At 38.0% G+C, this 16816-nt stretch overlaps 3 protein-coding genes across 3 annotated transcripts in view; 2 read left to right on the top strand and 1 right to left on the bottom strand.

The window, feature by feature from the left end:
* The window catches only part of LOC113047539 (uncharacterized), a 402993-nt gene that overhangs the window by 346041 nt on the left and 40136 nt on the right, over positions 1–16816 (bottom strand).
* On the top strand, positions 546–10768 carry notum1a (notum, palmitoleoyl-protein carboxylesterase a). Its single transcript, XM_026208931.1, has 11 exons — positions 546–1153; positions 3583–3635; positions 3762–3857; positions 4012–4072; positions 4161–4219; positions 6435–6537; positions 6619–6810; positions 7331–7428; positions 7546–7693; positions 7807–7854; positions 8054–10768. Exons 1-11 carry the CDS (start codon positions 798–800, stop codon positions 8358–8360), a joined length of 1521 nt encoding a protein of 506 aa, XP_026064716.1. The 5' UTR covers positions 546–797; the 3' UTR covers positions 8361–10768.
* Positions 11809–15391, top strand: myadml2 (myeloid associated differentiation marker like 2). The gene has a single exon (XM_026208945.1). The coding sequence runs from the start codon at positions 13496–13498 to the stop codon at positions 14405–14407; it is 912 nt and encodes a 303-aa protein (XP_026064730.1). The 5' UTR covers positions 11809–13495; the 3' UTR covers positions 14408–15391.

The following is a 16816-nucleotide window of genomic DNA, read 5'->3' as shown; positions in this document are numbered from 1 at the left end:
TAATTTCTTTATTTTTTTTTTATTTTTTTTTATTATATACATCTATATACAGATGAGCTAACTACACTTTACCTAGTGAAGGAAATTCGTTGCAAAATAAATGTAATATATTTAAATGTTAGATTTCATATATAACATTAAGGCATCTAATGATGAATATATAAGTAGCTTATACATACATATAACTTACATAACAAATACGACTTTAATATTATTTAAGAAATATTGCTATTTTATTATTAGGTTAGTAGCCTACCTAACCGAATAATAAAGTGTATTGTTTTTTATTATCCAAAGCACGAAAGCCGTGTCTTATTCTCACTCTATAAATTCGCGTGGATTAGGAAACAGGCATTTCAATGCCAATAAAAGCTACCACATCAAGTCAAATATCGTAGATCAAAAGGACCAAACTATGGGCATATTTTTTCTTCTTCAATAAATGCAAAGGACAGAAATCAGCGTGACTGGATCACGCCCCGTTTCACTGCCCTCCGCAGCGATTGGCCCACGGGGAAGAAAGCGGAGTTAAAACCCGGAGCGCTTAAACACACAGGTATTGAACAGAAGAGCACGCCACGGTCCGTTTAGGAGTTTCATGTCAGTGGAGGAACCTGTCTGTAGAACATTAGAAGAAAGAAAGAAAAAAAACTTAAAGGACTCAAACGTTTTGCACTGAGAAAGCTCACCTGTTCATCCAATTTGAGTCACGTTGTCTTTGTGTATAACTGTTTAGCTTTTGAATTGAATGTAACCGGTTCTGCAGATTTCCAGCACCCCTCTCAGGATTTTCAGTGATGGAGTGCAGGCGGTCGCAGAGGAGCGTAAGGGTGCTGGATGTCTTTCACTGGGCTGTGATGCTGCTGAGTCTGACTCAGTCCGGCGCGCTCGGCGCGAGGAAGTTCCGCGGAGGGCGAAACCCGCAGCCGCGGCGAGCGCTCCCCTCCGCTCATTACCGGGACCGCGCGGAAACCACCGAGAGCTTCTCACTGGACTTCACAGCTGTTGAAGAAAACATGGACAATTTCATGACTCAGGTGAAGAACTTGGCGCAGTCCCTCTACCCCTGCTCGGCCCAGAAGCTCGACTACGACATGAAGCTACATTTCCTGGAGAATACATCAGTCACCTGTAACGACGGGACCCCAGCAGGGTAAGAGAGCAAGCCGGTTACAATCAGAAACCACAGGGAACCCAATATTTGGGCATCACAGGCGCATGCAGCATTGCGTCATCCGCGCGCTCAGATTCACACATAGTCTCATCCGTTATTGTTACTAGAATACAATAAAACTTCAACTCGAGCCATCACTGCCATAAACTATCAACTGAAAGATTGTACGTTTTTTTTTTACATAGTCAGAAGAGTCATATTATTCTTATACTGCGGTATTTCAAACTATACGCATAGGCTACTATATTTTAATATTCTAAGAGAGCGAGTTGCGCAGGTTGAGAAGATTTGGTTGGGAATCCTTTGGAGAAATAGTAATACAGTGACAGGTGGGAGGGGTTGGTGCAGAATAAGAGGGGAATATGTGCTTTGATATGATCTATAGTTTACAGTATAGCAATATAACTGCACTGGAGTTGATGGGTAGCTGAGGTAGACATGGCAAATATATAGTAGAAATGCCTGATATCAGTGGCATCTCCAACTGGATTTTGCAGACTGGTTTTTTATAACTATTGTTTATTTTATTTGATGTTATAACAGAAAAAAAAAAAACTCAGTTTATTTGTCTAAAAATGTCTGAACAAGTTCAAAACCACCATGAGGGGCACATCGTCCTCAGAGTAATGGTCAATCATTATAGGGTTTCAATGACCAGTTCTGAAACATCAGCATTCATCCACCGACACCTTCCAAGTATTGCATTGATTTTCAACTCATTGGTATTTTTGAATGCATTAGTTTTCTGGCATACCTGGAGACTGAAACTCAAGATACTGAGGTCAAAACCACATGAGCTTAATGGCATTGTTTCCCAATCGCTATACACAATTCTTATAAGAGCGGGATATTGGTTGATTGGTTTTATGATATTGTGGCAAGATATCGCTTGGGTTTAGACACTACAATATAACTACTATGTTCAACATTTTTTGTTATGTACATTTCTTTTACAATATGAATAATATATTAGGCAGCAGACACATCATTACATGCCATGCCTGAGCCTCTGCTGTATTAAACTGAAATCTTAAACATTTAAGTTAAAAAGTTAGACTCTTGTAAAATGTAAAAGTGGGGACAGATGTACAGAAGTAGTAAAATTAGATCCAGCAGTGCGTAACTCTTCCTTGCGACAGTACAGCGTATATGCCAATGTTGCCAGTGATAAATAATCTATAATTATATAATAACAACAACAATGCTATCTAAAAATAATATAAAATCTTAGAAATCTGTCAATATATCCTGGACCGTATTTCCTTGTTTCACAAGGTCATTTTGGACAGTGTTGCCAAGTATAAGTTTTTCCCACGGAATTGGACTGATTTAAAACTGTTGCTGTGGTAAGCTTTTCATTGAAAAAAGCGACTCCAATAACATGATAATTTCCCCCTGGAATGCGAATTTTAGCAGGGGAACTCCACCGAAAACATTTTTTTTTACTCCCCTGAAATAAATGTTTAACTGGGGCTAGATTTGAGTAGGGATTGGGCGATTCTTGTGAAAACCTGGCAACCCTGATTTGGGGTCTTGATCATACTATTCTCCAGCATCATTGTGTTATAGAGTTCTTTTATGTTTTGCTAGCAGGGAATCAGAGCTGGTATAAACTCTGACTCTGGGAACACGCTCACCGTAGACGCTCTTCAATGCACCAAAGCTGCAATATTTTTTTGGCAGCGGCCTGTGCTCTTTCTCAGATCTGCAGTCACTCAGAGCTTGTAGAGAAGGTCTCCTGTGTGTCGTGTGATATGCTGTTACACATGGATGGACTCCGCTCATGGATCCCCCAGGTTCTCTGGAACTCAAAACCATTCCTACTACCGAAACGAGTTAGGCTTGTCCTAATATTTCTGCATGTAAAACTTAAGTTTCCACGGGCTGGCAGACTTGTAGCCCAACCTTTATAAGTTGTAATGTAATGGAGCATAAATCATTAGTGTGTAAGTAGTGGTGAGGTGGACAACAGTGAGAAATGTTCACCATATGCCAAAAATGCGGTCACCAGTGGCATAAATTGAATGCATAATTAAGCTGTCTTTAATTAAGGCCGACTGATTCCCCTCAAAGTAGCAAACTGAACCACAACTATAACTTTTCTCACACAAGTAAAAAAGTTTGAGATAGACTGAGTTTACACAATAGCTGAATGCCCTCTTGTGGATACTGTGAACATTGCATAGAATAATCAAGAGGAAATATTGCATTGTAGCAGTTAAATGTAAATGTTTTCTGGTATAATTTATAATAAATGAAACTTTAGAGTGCATTTTGACCCACTTATAAGACTTAAGTATGTTTTAATGTGTAATTTCAAAATAACTTGTGTTGAAATGTGGTTAAAGTTTACCGTTGAATGTATTGACAAAAATGTACGTTTAATGTAATTATCTGCTTTATTGCAGGTACTATCTGAAGGAGTCCAAAGGAAGCAGAAGATGGTTAATATTTCTGGAGGGTAAGTGTGAAGCGTTCATTTATTAGAATAACTTCGGGTGCGTTCAGTCTTTTTTTTTTTTTTTTTTCTGCATCATTGTGTGTATCTGTCAGGAAGATCGTGTAAGACAGTCGTCTCTCTCTGCAGGTGGCTGGTACTGCTTCAACAAAGAGAACTGTAACAGCAGATACGAGACCATGAGGAGGCTCATGAGCTCCTCCAGTTGGCCACAAACTAAGACAGGTTAGAAATGCCAACTCAAACTCCATTTCTAATAATATCACTATGAAGGTTTATTCACTTGGCACAATAAAATGCAAAACTTTTAAATTAGATTATTCAAATTTCTGTTATTTTGTTTAACTACATAATATGTATGTCTTTATTTTAACTTTAGGCACAGGAATACTGTCTTCGCTTCCAGAGGAAAACCCACACTGGTGGAACGCCAACATGGTGTGAGTATCTCAGTATAAATGTTTGTGAAAATGAGGGTGATTTTGGCATGGTTTTGGACCTGATAACTTTGTGTTTATCACTTTTTAGGTTCATCCCATATTGCTCAAGTGATGTATGGAGTGGAGCCACACCAAAAACTGATCAAAGTAAGACTCCTCACCTAACAGATGATACATTCACTACTATGGTATGCACAGCTTACAATGCACAGATGAAATGTCACTTTAATTTGAGAGAAAAATAATGTAAAAAAAAGTATAATAATAATAGGTTTTGACATTATTTATAGGTAACTGCTATGTATGAAAGTTATTTTTTTTTTTCATAGTTTCCATTCAGAATATTCTCATTATGCTAAATAACATGGACAGCCGGATTTTGAACAATCCTGTAGATTTCATGCCAATTCAAGTGTAAATTCATGAAATGTATTCATTATAATATAATTTGTAATTAAAATGTATTTACGGAATATGACAAGAATAATCAATAAGATATTTTCACTATAATAATCATATCATTACTATAATTTAATTCAGTCTTTCTCTAGTGGTCTCAGACGTATTTGGTCTCAGTGAATATATATATATATATATATATATATATATATATATATATATATATATATGTATGTATGTATATATATATATATATATATATATATATATATATATATATATATATATATATATATATATATATATATATATATATATATTAGGGGTGTAACGGTTCACAAAATTCACGGTTCGGTTCGATACGATACACTGATGTCACGGTTCGGTTCGGTTCGATACGTTTTAGATACAGCAAAATGTAAAAACATCTCAACTTTTCAGAATGCCGCAAGCGCACCGCGGGTCATGTGACAAGAACCAACCAATCAGCTTCATCCTTTCCCGTAACAACGTTGAGAGCTCAGCCAAGATGAAGGAACAGCTGATCATAGTTGTATATGGATTGCAATTTTGAAATAAATTTAGTAGCAGCGCTACTGCAAGCGATTTTTAGAGCTGCAAATCCATTTATCCTTCGCTGAAATTTCCGCGTCTCATGGAGAGAGCACGTCATTGTTGCTTAGCAAAGACAGACGCCTCATGAGCGCTTCTGCCCGAGCGCTTTGGAAATGAGGAGAAAGACGCGCTTAGCGTTTTCCATGCGTTTTTAGGCACGATATGTGAACGGCCCCTAAGGCGCTTGCTCACTCAGCACGCGCTGAAGGCTCGTTGCAAAATGTCTAATGCATTTAACAGACCAGAAATATAAGATCCTAAAATAACCAACAGGTCTGGTGTTTGGGTTGGATTCCCTGTAAGCTATAGTGTCTAAATGCTGCAGGGATAGTTTGCTGCGTGCATGTTTCTCCTTTTTTTCGTCTTTTCCCAGATAGTACTGACGCATATATCCCAGATATTCCCGCTGGTATTTTTTTTTTTTTTTTTTTGTAATCCCGCTGGTGTACCCTGTCATGTTTCAGATGCGACATACCGTTGTTTTTTTTATCCACCACTCTCTTGCCATCACCATTATAGCTTAAAGGGAATCCAAAGTGCACCCAAACACCAGACCTGTTGGTTATTGGAGGATCTTCTCATTTCTAGTCTGTTAAACGCATTGGCTATTTTGCAACGAGCCTTCAGCGCGTACTGAGTGAGCGAGCGCCTGCTGAGTAGCCTAACATAAACATATAAGATGGTGTTTTTTTCTTCTTCGGGAGTGTCAGGGGCGTTGCCTGTTACGTTGTTTGGGTTATTGGGCTACCTTGTTGAACGCATATCATTATATTTCTTTCTCTCTCTTTTTTTTTTTTCAAATATAATTCATTACTCCAACGAACCGTTCGGTATACATAATGCGTACCGAGTACCGAACCGAAAGCGTCGTACCGAATGGTTCAATACGAATACGCGTATCGTTACACCCCTAATATATATATATAAGGTTTTTTATATGTATTAATGTGGCAGCAAAGCTGAATTTTCAGCATCAATACTCCAGTCTTCAGTTTTACATGATTCTTCAGAAACCATTGTAATAAGTTGATTTGTTGCTCAAGAAACATTTCTCATTATTATCAGTGTTGAAAATAGAAACCAAGATTGGAGGTTTTTGGAGGATAATATGACGAACAAAAAAAGTATAAATGCTCATAATTTGCATCAATGCATTATCACTGAATAAAAGTTATAATATAAATAAATAAAAATCATAATGACCCAAAACGTTTCATTATAATATCAAAGTATCAATACATCACCACTTGATACTATCACAGTATGGCAGTCCAAGCTTACGTAAGTTAGTTAGCAATAGCTGTAATTAACTTGTTTTGTTTTGTTTGTTTGTTTTTATTATGTGTAGATGACTATGCGTTCATGGGTTCACTGATCATAAAGGAAGTTGTAAAGGATCTGCTAACAAAGGGTCTGGACAATGCTAAGATACTGCTGTTAGCTGGAAGCAGGTGAGTCCACATTGCAGACGATGGTTTCTGAGTGTGTTGTGCCTGACTGATGTTGACTGAATGTATGCGTCTTGTCCACAGCGCGGGTGGCACTGGGGTGTTGCTGAACGTGGACCCAGTGTCTGAGCTCCTGGAGGAGTTGGGTCACGCAAACATTCAGGTCAGGGGTCTGTCCGACTCTGGCTGGTTCTTGGACAACAAACAATACCGCTGCACTGACTGCGTGGACCCCATCAACTGTGCCCCCACAGAGGTCATCAAGAGAGGAATCAAGTAAGAACATTATATTTCTTATTACCGTATATAAAAAAAAAACTACTGTCAGTTAGCTCCTACTGTCACTTAGCAAAATTCTCTGTTTATAAGCGCCACCAAGTTTTAGTTTTATGTAAAAGCAGCTGCCCTGGGCATGTGACCCAAAGTGCAAATCTATATTGATTGGTTGGTCAGCTTTTTTCACAGTGCGATGGAAAATAGATTAGAATACCTCAATCACATTGGCAACATGCAAATGTTTTCACAAATCGCATTGGATATTTAATTTGCTGTGAACAGTCTTTCATATACCAATAGCATTTCATGATTAATTTTTTCTTCACATACAGTTACAGTTACAATTACATTCATTTCGCAATCCGTCCCTTTGCGCCACCTGGCGGTAGTTTCGCGAATGATTTTAACACGCGACTGAATTACAGATACGCTAATTACAGCGGCGGTCATGCCCAGATAGGCTGGCCACCTACTGTACATGTGAACTTCACTGAATGAATCTATCTTTTTTTTTTGACAGATACTGGGGCGGTGTGGTACCTGAGCGATGCCGGCAGGCTTACGAAGGAAAAGAATGGAACTGCTTCTTTGGATATAAAGTTTATCCTACCATTAAACGTGAGTATATGACATAATATGCACCAGCCACAGCCAGACACATTCAACTAGTTCATTCCAGACACTGTTGAGTTTGGTTACTTTTTGTTAACCCAGTTTAATGTTTCATTGTCACAGGCCCTGTGTTCATAGTGCAGTGGCTTTTCGATGAAGCCCAGCTAACAGTAGACAACATTCATCTTACGGGACAGCCCGTCCAAGAGGGCCAATGGCGTTATATTCAGAATCTGGGTACTGAACTGAGGAACACTCTAAAGGATGTCCCGTAAGTTTGACATGTCCTTCAAAGACTCTTACTGTGAACAAAGCACTAATTTTAGTTTGATGTGAATACCTTTTTTTTTTTTTTGTTTCTAATGCTCTCCTTTTTACCTCCAGTGCCATGTTTGCTCCAGCCTGCCTTTCGCATGAATTCATAACAAGAAAGTAAGTGATCTCTTTGAATTTTGTATATCTCAACTACTTCAGGAGTATATGTATACTGTATCTGACCACTTTTCTAGTTATTTAAATGAAGTTCAAATAGTTATTTCCCCATTGGCAGAAATTATGCCTTTGTTGATTTCCATTAATGACATGAATGGGATGCTTATTGACTGGCTCTTCCTTCTTGTGTTTGTTGTAGTTACTGGACTGATGTTCAAGTCAAAGGCACATCTCTACCCAGAGCGCTCCACTGCTGGGACCGCAGTCTACAAGAAAACAGCCGAAATAATAAATCCCCTCCCAAAGGCTGCCCTGTGCACTTGATCGACAGCTGTCCGTGGCCTCACTGCAACCCAACGTGCCCAACGATCCGGGATCAGTCAACGGGACAGGAGATGAACGTTATCCAGTTCCTCATGCACATGGGCTTTGACGTGCAGAAGATGGCCCATCAGCAGGGCATGGACCCAAGCAAGCTACTGGGCATGCTCAGCAGCGGCAGCTAAATACCATGGAGGAACTCGCTCCCGGTTGGGACCATGCTTCCCATCAGTCCGTTTGATACCTCCAACCCCATACCCCCTTTACCCACCTCAGCTTTGACCTCAGGCTGAGCCTGCCTTTAGTCGGGGCTCTGTGCCAAATCTCTTGGGGCTTCCATCTCCAAATCCCCTCAGTTGGTTTCAGTTGGTGTCCAGTTTGCTCCAGTATATACTATTATCACTGAGCAGCTTGGAGATGGTGGAGACGCCCAGATTTGGAATGGAGCTCTTGTCAGATCCACCTCAGTTAAACCATGGGCTGCTGACTGTTAAAAACTGATCCCAACACAACACAGTACCAGTGAAAGTACTGAAGAACCATTTAACCAGGACAAGGTACACAAGCATCTTTGCTCTTAATTTATCTTTTGGTCATAAAAGTATCACGAATGTAATCCATTTTTACGGATCTTCAGCATTGTTGTTTGCTTTGTGTTTTTTTAATTTCTTTTTTTTACCAATATATTTAGTCACAAGTTTATTAGAGTTATTATATGTCCATTCAGAGGAAGAAAATACAGAGATTGAGAGAACAGAGATTATCGATTACAGAGTTTATAATCTGTATCACAGATTATAGAGTTTATGAAGTACATGTAAAATATATAGATATACTCAAGAATCTTAAAAACAGACATTTCCGAACAGACAGACACTGGATCACCTGCTCTAAACCCAACTCCATTCTCTGGGTATGACTAAGTTGTAATAAAATAAATATATACTATTAATAGTGTTTTAAGGAATAGTATTAGCCTTATAGTAAATTATGTTACCATTTACTATCTCCCATGCCATTCCAAACAATTATTTATTTATTTAGTAAAACACAACTTGGTAGCTTCTCAAACATGCCCAAGCTTCTGTTTTTGATACCGTCAAAGTTTATGGTCAATTGTTCTGCCAAAGACCATAAAAACATAATGTCAACATAAAAGTATCATATTATTCCATATGATCCTTACAATACAGAGTTCTGGCATGAAACTCTAGATGGTGCAGTTCAATAGTTCTAAATCAATCTCAACAAATGACATCATTATCACATGGCACAGCTGATTGGTTCTCTCCTGTGTCAGCAGGCAGTACGTACAACATTCAAATATGTGACTACTGCTTGCTGTAGCAGTTTGCAACGTGCTTCCAAAACCCTCCACCTTCCCCAGCTCCACCTGTATAGATCTGCTACGAGGGGATTCGTGTTTGCTATATGGGGTTATTTCATGTGTAATATTTGCAGCAGCAATATTTCTTACATGCTCACAGAAGCATGTTGTGAATGTATTAGCAGTAGCAAGTCTCGGTACTTGCTCTGTCGCAACGACAGCATAGCAGATCTATTCCTTCAAGACCAAACACATTAACATTGTCATGTACATTACTCTGGCAATCCCTCAGATAGAAGTCATGACAGAACTATATTATGATCATATGGACTTTTTTTTTTTTTTTTAAGAATTCTGAAGCAGTATAAATCCACTTGTGCTTCTATACAAAAACAGAAGTTTGGATGTTGTTGAACATTCTTAAACTACATGAGGGTGAGTAAATGATGTCAGAATTTTTAGGTGAGCTATTTCTCTATGGTACCAAGTGTATAGATGCTCACACATCCTGGATGAAATGCTAATTCCAGAAAACTCATCCTACTTTTCATAGTCACATTCCAGTCACACGTTAACTTGAATGTGACCCTGCTACTCAGGTCGGTCTCTATGCCTTCTTGGTGTACTTTCAGTTGAACTCATTCACATTGTATTAAAATGGGGATTTCACTCATTTCACTGTGTATCAACTCGTGGGACATCTTTTTCTTAGTGTCTTAATGGTAAAATAAGCAAAATTACACTGTTTGAGTGCTATTCCCATTTGTGTAATAAACCACCATTGTACTGACTTTAAGGCGATTGATCACAGTTTTATCAATGCAAATTCTGACTCGATTGGGAGAGGGTGTTGTGCTCTTTATTTATGTATAGTTTTTCTTTACAGCTGACTCCTTTGTGGGTACTTCTGTCAAATGAAGTCACTCTAGACTGTTAAAATGTTTAATATAAAAATACTATTTTTAATATAACTTTTTTGTAGCGGTCTCATGAAAATAATAAAAACATAAATCAAAAAAATAAATAAAACTAAAACAACAGAGATGTGAAGGTATTGCTAAATGCTACTTTGTTCTGTAACACATTTTTTTTTACAAAAACTCAATCTACATTGGTAAGTTGCATATTTATTTTATGTAAGTCATATTTATAAAGCTATTTTCACAGAGAAGTGATTCTTTGTAAATTGTAAATAATGCTGTTATTTCTTGTGTTGAATGCATGTATGTTTCCATGAGAGAACACATTACAGTTACTTTAAAGAAATGTTCAGTATTGGTTATTCATTTTTAGACACATTTAAAGCCTCACTGCCGACCTCATGGAGTTACTGAATTAACCATGATACTTTAACATCAATCATATATTTCTTATTCATAACATTACAGGACTTTTTCTATCAGGAATTGATTGGAGGGTGAGATGTGACTTTATGACCAGTACTGGGGATGATGAATTGTAATCAGATAACTTTTTGCAAGTAACTAGTGAAGTAAAACATTACTTTTTAATTTCAGAAAAGGAAATATCAGATTCCCCCCTCCCCATGAGAAATTGGGAGTGCAGAGGCACATTGTGTCCTGTATAAACATGATTGTAACTGCAGTTCTAGACTAAATGTGAACATGCATTTACTCATCTCACCTGCACAAAAACAGATTCAGTATTCCTCAAAACAGTTAAATGCAAACTTAGAATATGCAGAACCAGCAATAATTAAAAATGCTAAATAACACAAATATGCTTCAAGGATTTAATCCATTTTACTATCAAATTGACTTGTTGCTGACCTTCAATGAACCAATTCAACCATAATAAGTAAAAATGACTTTAGATAAACATAACATCAGTGTTTCTTTTTTATTGCTGAAGAGTGTTGAACTTTCTTCTCCTTTGTCCTATTCTTAATGCAATGTGAGCACATATTAAAGGTTTGTTTGAGCTGCTCTCTCTATTGAACAGATGTGAATTTACATTTCCTTTAGCCTGAGGCTTATTCATTTCACTTTTAGTGTGAAAGGACTTTTACATTTGTCAAAAATATATATATTTATATTAAAAACAAAACAAGCAAGCCCAGCTCAACTTTAGAAAGTTATGCAAAAGTAACAATACATTAGAAAAGTAACCAAGTAATGTAATGAGTTATGTAATGAGTAAAGACTTTTTAGGGAAATAAAACAGTATTGTAATGCACACGCACATGCACACACACACACAATCTGTGCAACTATAAGTATTTTAAAGGTACATACTATTAACTGGATTATACATTTATAGCCTTAGTGCCAGCTGGATGTTGTTGTTGTTGTTTACCCTGTCAAAAACAGCTCTTTTCAGAGCAACTCGTTTTGTTGCATGCTGCTTTAAATGCAAATTAGCTCTGCTGACCCCTCCCCTCTCTTCTGTGGGGTTAAACTTGCTAACTAGCACATTATTAGGACAGGCAATTAGTAAAGATTCACAAATAAATAAAAATGATACTCACAAATTATTTGTGCGAACATAGATGTATTTAGTTAGAACCAGGTTGCATTCCCTTCAAAAACAAATGTAATCCACTGCGTCTTCAGCGGCTAAGATGACGGGAGTAAATGAAGACTGCTATGTTCATTATTACATCCTAACAACAAAGCACCTTATCCCTTAGGAGACATTCTTACATCTGCTCCAGTGTCGAAACAATGGAAGGACTGTTGACAGCTCACTCAGGGTGGTCTTAGGTAAAACGCTAGTGTAAATCAACAATCGTGAGAGCCACCAGGGTCTGTGTGACATCACACAGCCAAGCATCTGAGAACAGCTTGATTTGAGAAAAGGGTTAATATTCATTTGAATTATAAAAAACACAGGGTGGATTTTTATCATTATAGGGTGGATGTGTACACACACAGCCAACACACATTTATGTTCAAATGACATGTCAAAGTGAATTTTGTATCCAATGGCCCCTTTAAGAAACTATGAAAATCTACTTATTAATTAAAAAAATTAAGAAATTCAGAAAAATAAAAAAATAATTATCACTAAAGAAAATAAAGAGAGAAACTGACAAGCCATTTTTCATCTGCTCTTAATCTGGCGCCATTACATTGCACTTTTTTCTTTGAGCCTGATAGATGTGCCAGGGCCTACTCTTTGTAACTGTCCCTAAATAGCTCACACACATACACACACAGTTTGCAACCATATGAAACAAGACTCCCTGCCCTGTTGCTTGACGCAGACATTTGGATTCCCACCCCATTCCACAGTGGAATATAGGGCTCTATTTATAGGGCTGGTGGAGCTCCTGGCCCTGAGCTCGGCAAAACGCACTCATTAAAACACTTTCCCAAGTACACTTCAACTCAAAGCCCAGCGCTCGCCAGTGTGTGTGAGAGTGGAAAGCGTGCTAGTGAGAGTAAGAAATCAGAGAAGGTAATCAGTGTTAAAAGAAGAAGAAAGTTTGAAGAAACTGGAGAAGAAGAAACCGGATTCCATCGCATGTGGAATATTTACTGGATCTTGCTAATCTTGATAAGAAGAGATACTTCGGCTAAAGCAGCATCTTGAAGGTTGACTTGTGTGGAACTTCTTGAGGTCACCATCAGCTGACGAATACCACAGAACAAGACCTGCGAGGACAAGGTGACTATGTAAAGACTCAAGCTGTAAGGTGTCCTAGAGAGCCATTGACTGGAATTGGGAACTTTATGTAAATAACAGCAATGATTTGAATTTAACAGCCAATTCTCTTTTGGTCATTCTATTGCTTTTGCTATAGTCTTTTGTCTTCAAATTCCTTTTCACAGAGACACCATACAGAGTTTTTACTGTAATACGATCCTACACACTCTCCAGTAATTATAAAGCAGAGCTGGGAAGCAGTAAAGGAGGTTTGTCATTAAGGCTGGCTAAATAAAGAGGCAGGCAAAGGGCAAGGTTTGTGGATTGGGCCGTGGAAGTGCAGTGACACTCATCTGATTCACCGAGGTCCACCCAAAGCTTCCCATGGACCCCCAAGGAGGCCATTATCTAAACAGGGCAGCAGTACTGTCTGGAGTCGGCGCTGCCCGGATGTGCCAGCTGCTTCTAGGTTGCACCACCATGGCCTTGGTGGCCCACAGTGCAGGTTTCAGTGCCACCTACGGGACCTACTGCATGTTCGTCTGGTGTTTCTGCTTTGCCGTCACACTGGTGGTCTTCACTCTGGACGTGACGAGGCTACACGGGTGTATGCCCATCTCCTGGGACAACTTCACTGTGGCCTTCTCCATGTTGGCCACTCTCATGTATGTCACGGCTTCGATAGTCTACCCCGTCTACTTCCTCAGGTCCGAGTGCCCATCCGAGGGCTGCGAGGTGCGCAACTATCGCATCGCCGTCACCGTCTGCTCCAGCGTCTGCTGCTTCGCCTACGGGGCCGAGGTGTTTATCACACGGGCCAAGCCGGGCCACGTGGTCGGCTACATGGCCACTGTGTCTGGTCTGCTCAAGGTGGTCCAAGCCTTCATAGCCTGCATCATCTTCGGCGCTCTGGCCAATGACAGTGAATATAACCGCCACATCCCTACTCAGTACTGCGTGGTGGTCTACAGCCTGTGCTTCGCTGTAACTGTGGTGGTGGTGGCCCTGACTGTCTCGGGTAGAACGTCTTCACTGCGCTTCCCTTTTGACCGCTTTGTGGTCATCTACACCTTCCTTGCAATGCTGCTGTATCTGAGTGCTGCTGTGGTCTGGCCGGTTTTTAGTTTTGATAAGAAGTATGGCACCCCGGGGCGACCAAAAGACTGTCTGAGAGGAAAGTGCCCATGGGACAGCAAGCTGGTGATCGCCGTGTTCACTTGTGCCAACCTGGTGCTGTACTTCACCGATCTGGTTTACTCTCAAAGAATACGATTTGTCTCACATTCAGCTGCGTAAGACCAGCTCATCTCCAGAATGGTGGACATATGAATACTGGAAACAAGGCTTGAAAATGTTGTGACATACAGCCATGTTAGTAAAGTACAGCAGTGTGTACTTGTAGAGTTTTAAAATACTCTGGATTTTTGTAATTTTGTTGATTAGAATGAACATGTCTAGACTTTCCAACTGCAATTCTTACTCCAATTGATTTTTTTTTCTTTGTGTTACTTGGTAAAGTTTTTACTTTAGAATGAAATCAAAGCAAGCTTAGACTCTATTCCAATGTACCAACTGACCTCTCTGACAATATCTCTCCTCAATTCATTGACACTGTAAGACTTAAATGGATAGTTCAACAAAACATGTACATTCTGCCATTGTTTACTTTTTATTCGATTTAAAGTTTATTACTTCTGTAGAACACAAAGGAAGATATTCTGAAAATGTTTTGGTGATTGTATTGGACAAAAACATTATATTATGTTCTACAGAAATTCATAGAGTTTAGGGATGACATGAGGGTGGGTAAAAGATGACATATTATTTTAAACTATACCTTCAAGTATGTTTTTTGTTGTTGCTGTTGTTGTTTTTATAATTTAATGCATATGATGTTATAGGTTATATGTCCCAATATCATTATTATTATTATTACTATTATTATTATCATTATCATTCGATTACTAATATGGTAATGCTTATATCTGGAAATTATAATTTCTAACACAGACTTGGTCAGCTGCTTATCCAAACAAGAGAGATCTGTAACCTCTGACTAAAAGAAGAGTATAATTTTATTTTATTTTATTTTAGCCCAGAAAGCAATCTCTGCATATCTGGTCAACGTACCAAGACTCCAATAAAAGTTCAGATTATTATTATTATTTTTTTATAGCATGTGACAATATATTGTTACTTATTTCCAATGCATTAAAATCAATCAAAATATGTTGGTAATTAAACTGCATTCTTTTGTGCCCATATCAGTTTCTTTCTTTTTTTCAAAACTTTCTTTATTTTTTTTTATTATATATCAATGATATATCTTCACTGTTTGCAACTTAGCATACAATTCAAATATAAAATATATTTGAAATGTATGCTAAGTTGCAAACAGTGAATATCATTGATATATAATTAAAAAAAAAAAAAAAAGAAAGAAAGAAACACACACACACACACACACACACACACACATATATATATAGGTTTTAATTTGTATATATGTTGTTGAATATGAATATCTGAACATTTAAAACATCCAAAGAAACAACAGAGTATCTGCTTGTAAACAAAAATAAAGAAATAACATTTTGAACCAAAAGCTGAAAAAAGACTTTGAACTGGATAATCAAAACGTTAATGGAATCGATCGACACCCCATGACTGCAATTATTATCTATTCATTGGTCAATATTTTATTCCATTACGTTACAGTTTTGATGCTGTCTGATGATCGTGTTGCATGTGCTAGTATCTGGTGTTTCTTTTTTCTTCTAGTGATGTGTCTTTCTTTAACGATTCGTTCATTTTGAATGTGACTCGGGAAGAACGAGTCATCTCGGGAGTGATATAAGCATGTTAAGTGATTCAGGAACGACTCGACCCGAAGACTCATGAACTAATCATTTCTCTTTCCGGCTCGGACTGCATTGGTAGCGCATGGGTCTGCCACGAGATTAAGGCATGACTTGAACCCGAAGACTTGTCAGACAAGAGGTGAGGTCACAGACTGAAGACCCAGGTAAACAATGAATTTATCTTTTCTGTTCATTATTGCATTTTAGTTTTGTATTGTTTGTAGTGTGATCAACATTTGCATAGGCACTAGATTTGCTGGGGAAGTAACACATTACATTTTAATTACATTTTGCTAAAATGAAAAAAAAAAAAAAAGACTCGAACAAAGATTCGTTCATTTTGCTGAACGCGACTCAAAAGTCAGAGTCGGTAAAATGATCCGAACTTCCCATCACTATTTACTTCCTCACTTGTGTTTTTGTGGAAATTCTGTGCAGAAGATCTGTACTAGTGCCCTCTTCCTTATAATAATGAAGAGTTTAAGTTATTAGATAAACAATCTTTAAAATATTTTTTTAGCCTTATGAGTCAAAGTCTTTGATACATTTCTTTAACTCCTATAATATTCCCAGTCTTCATTTGTTCTGTCTTTAGGAATTTAGCTCAGAAAAGACCTACAAGTTCAGCATTTATCCAAGGAAAATGTTTTCTCTTGACATTTTTTTATTTTGATATAATAAAGAGTTGAAAAATAACACCTATAACACAGTAACCCCTGATTAGTGTAAGTTACTTTCAAGACTTCATTCAGTTTTAACTGCAAACATAAGTGTGATCCAAAAACCAAGAAGAGTTTAATTTTAATGTACAAAAATAAACAAAATAAAAAATAAATATAAATAA

The sequence above is a fragment of the Carassius auratus genome, chromosome 28 (assembly GCF_003368295.1).
Source record: "Carassius auratus strain Wakin chromosome 28, ASM336829v1, whole genome shotgun sequence".
In the NCBI taxonomy this organism is placed as follows: domain Eukaryota; kingdom Metazoa; phylum Chordata; class Actinopteri; order Cypriniformes; family Cyprinidae; genus Carassius; species Carassius auratus.
Note: the sequence above shows the minus strand (reverse complement) of the source record. Positions and strands in the feature narration are given on the sequence as shown.

Bases quoted from the DNA above. Each gene is read 5' to 3' on its own strand.
- notum1a (XM_026208931.1), top strand. From the start codon at position 798: ATGGAGTGCAGGCGGTCGCAGAGGAGCGTAAGGGTGCTGGATGTCTTT. The intron at 3,858-4,011 runs GTTAGAAATGCC...TTTTAACTTTAG, and splicing joins TTGGCCACAAACTAAGACAG to GCACAGGAATACTGTCTTCG. The intron at 6,538-6,618 runs GTGAGTCCACAT...TCTTGTCCACAG, and splicing joins CTGCTGTTAGCTGGAAGCAG to CGCGGGTGGCACTGGGGTGT.
- myadml2 (XM_026208945.1), top strand. From the start codon at position 13,496: ATGGACCCCCAAGGAGGCCATTATCTAAACAGGGCAGCAGTACTGTCT.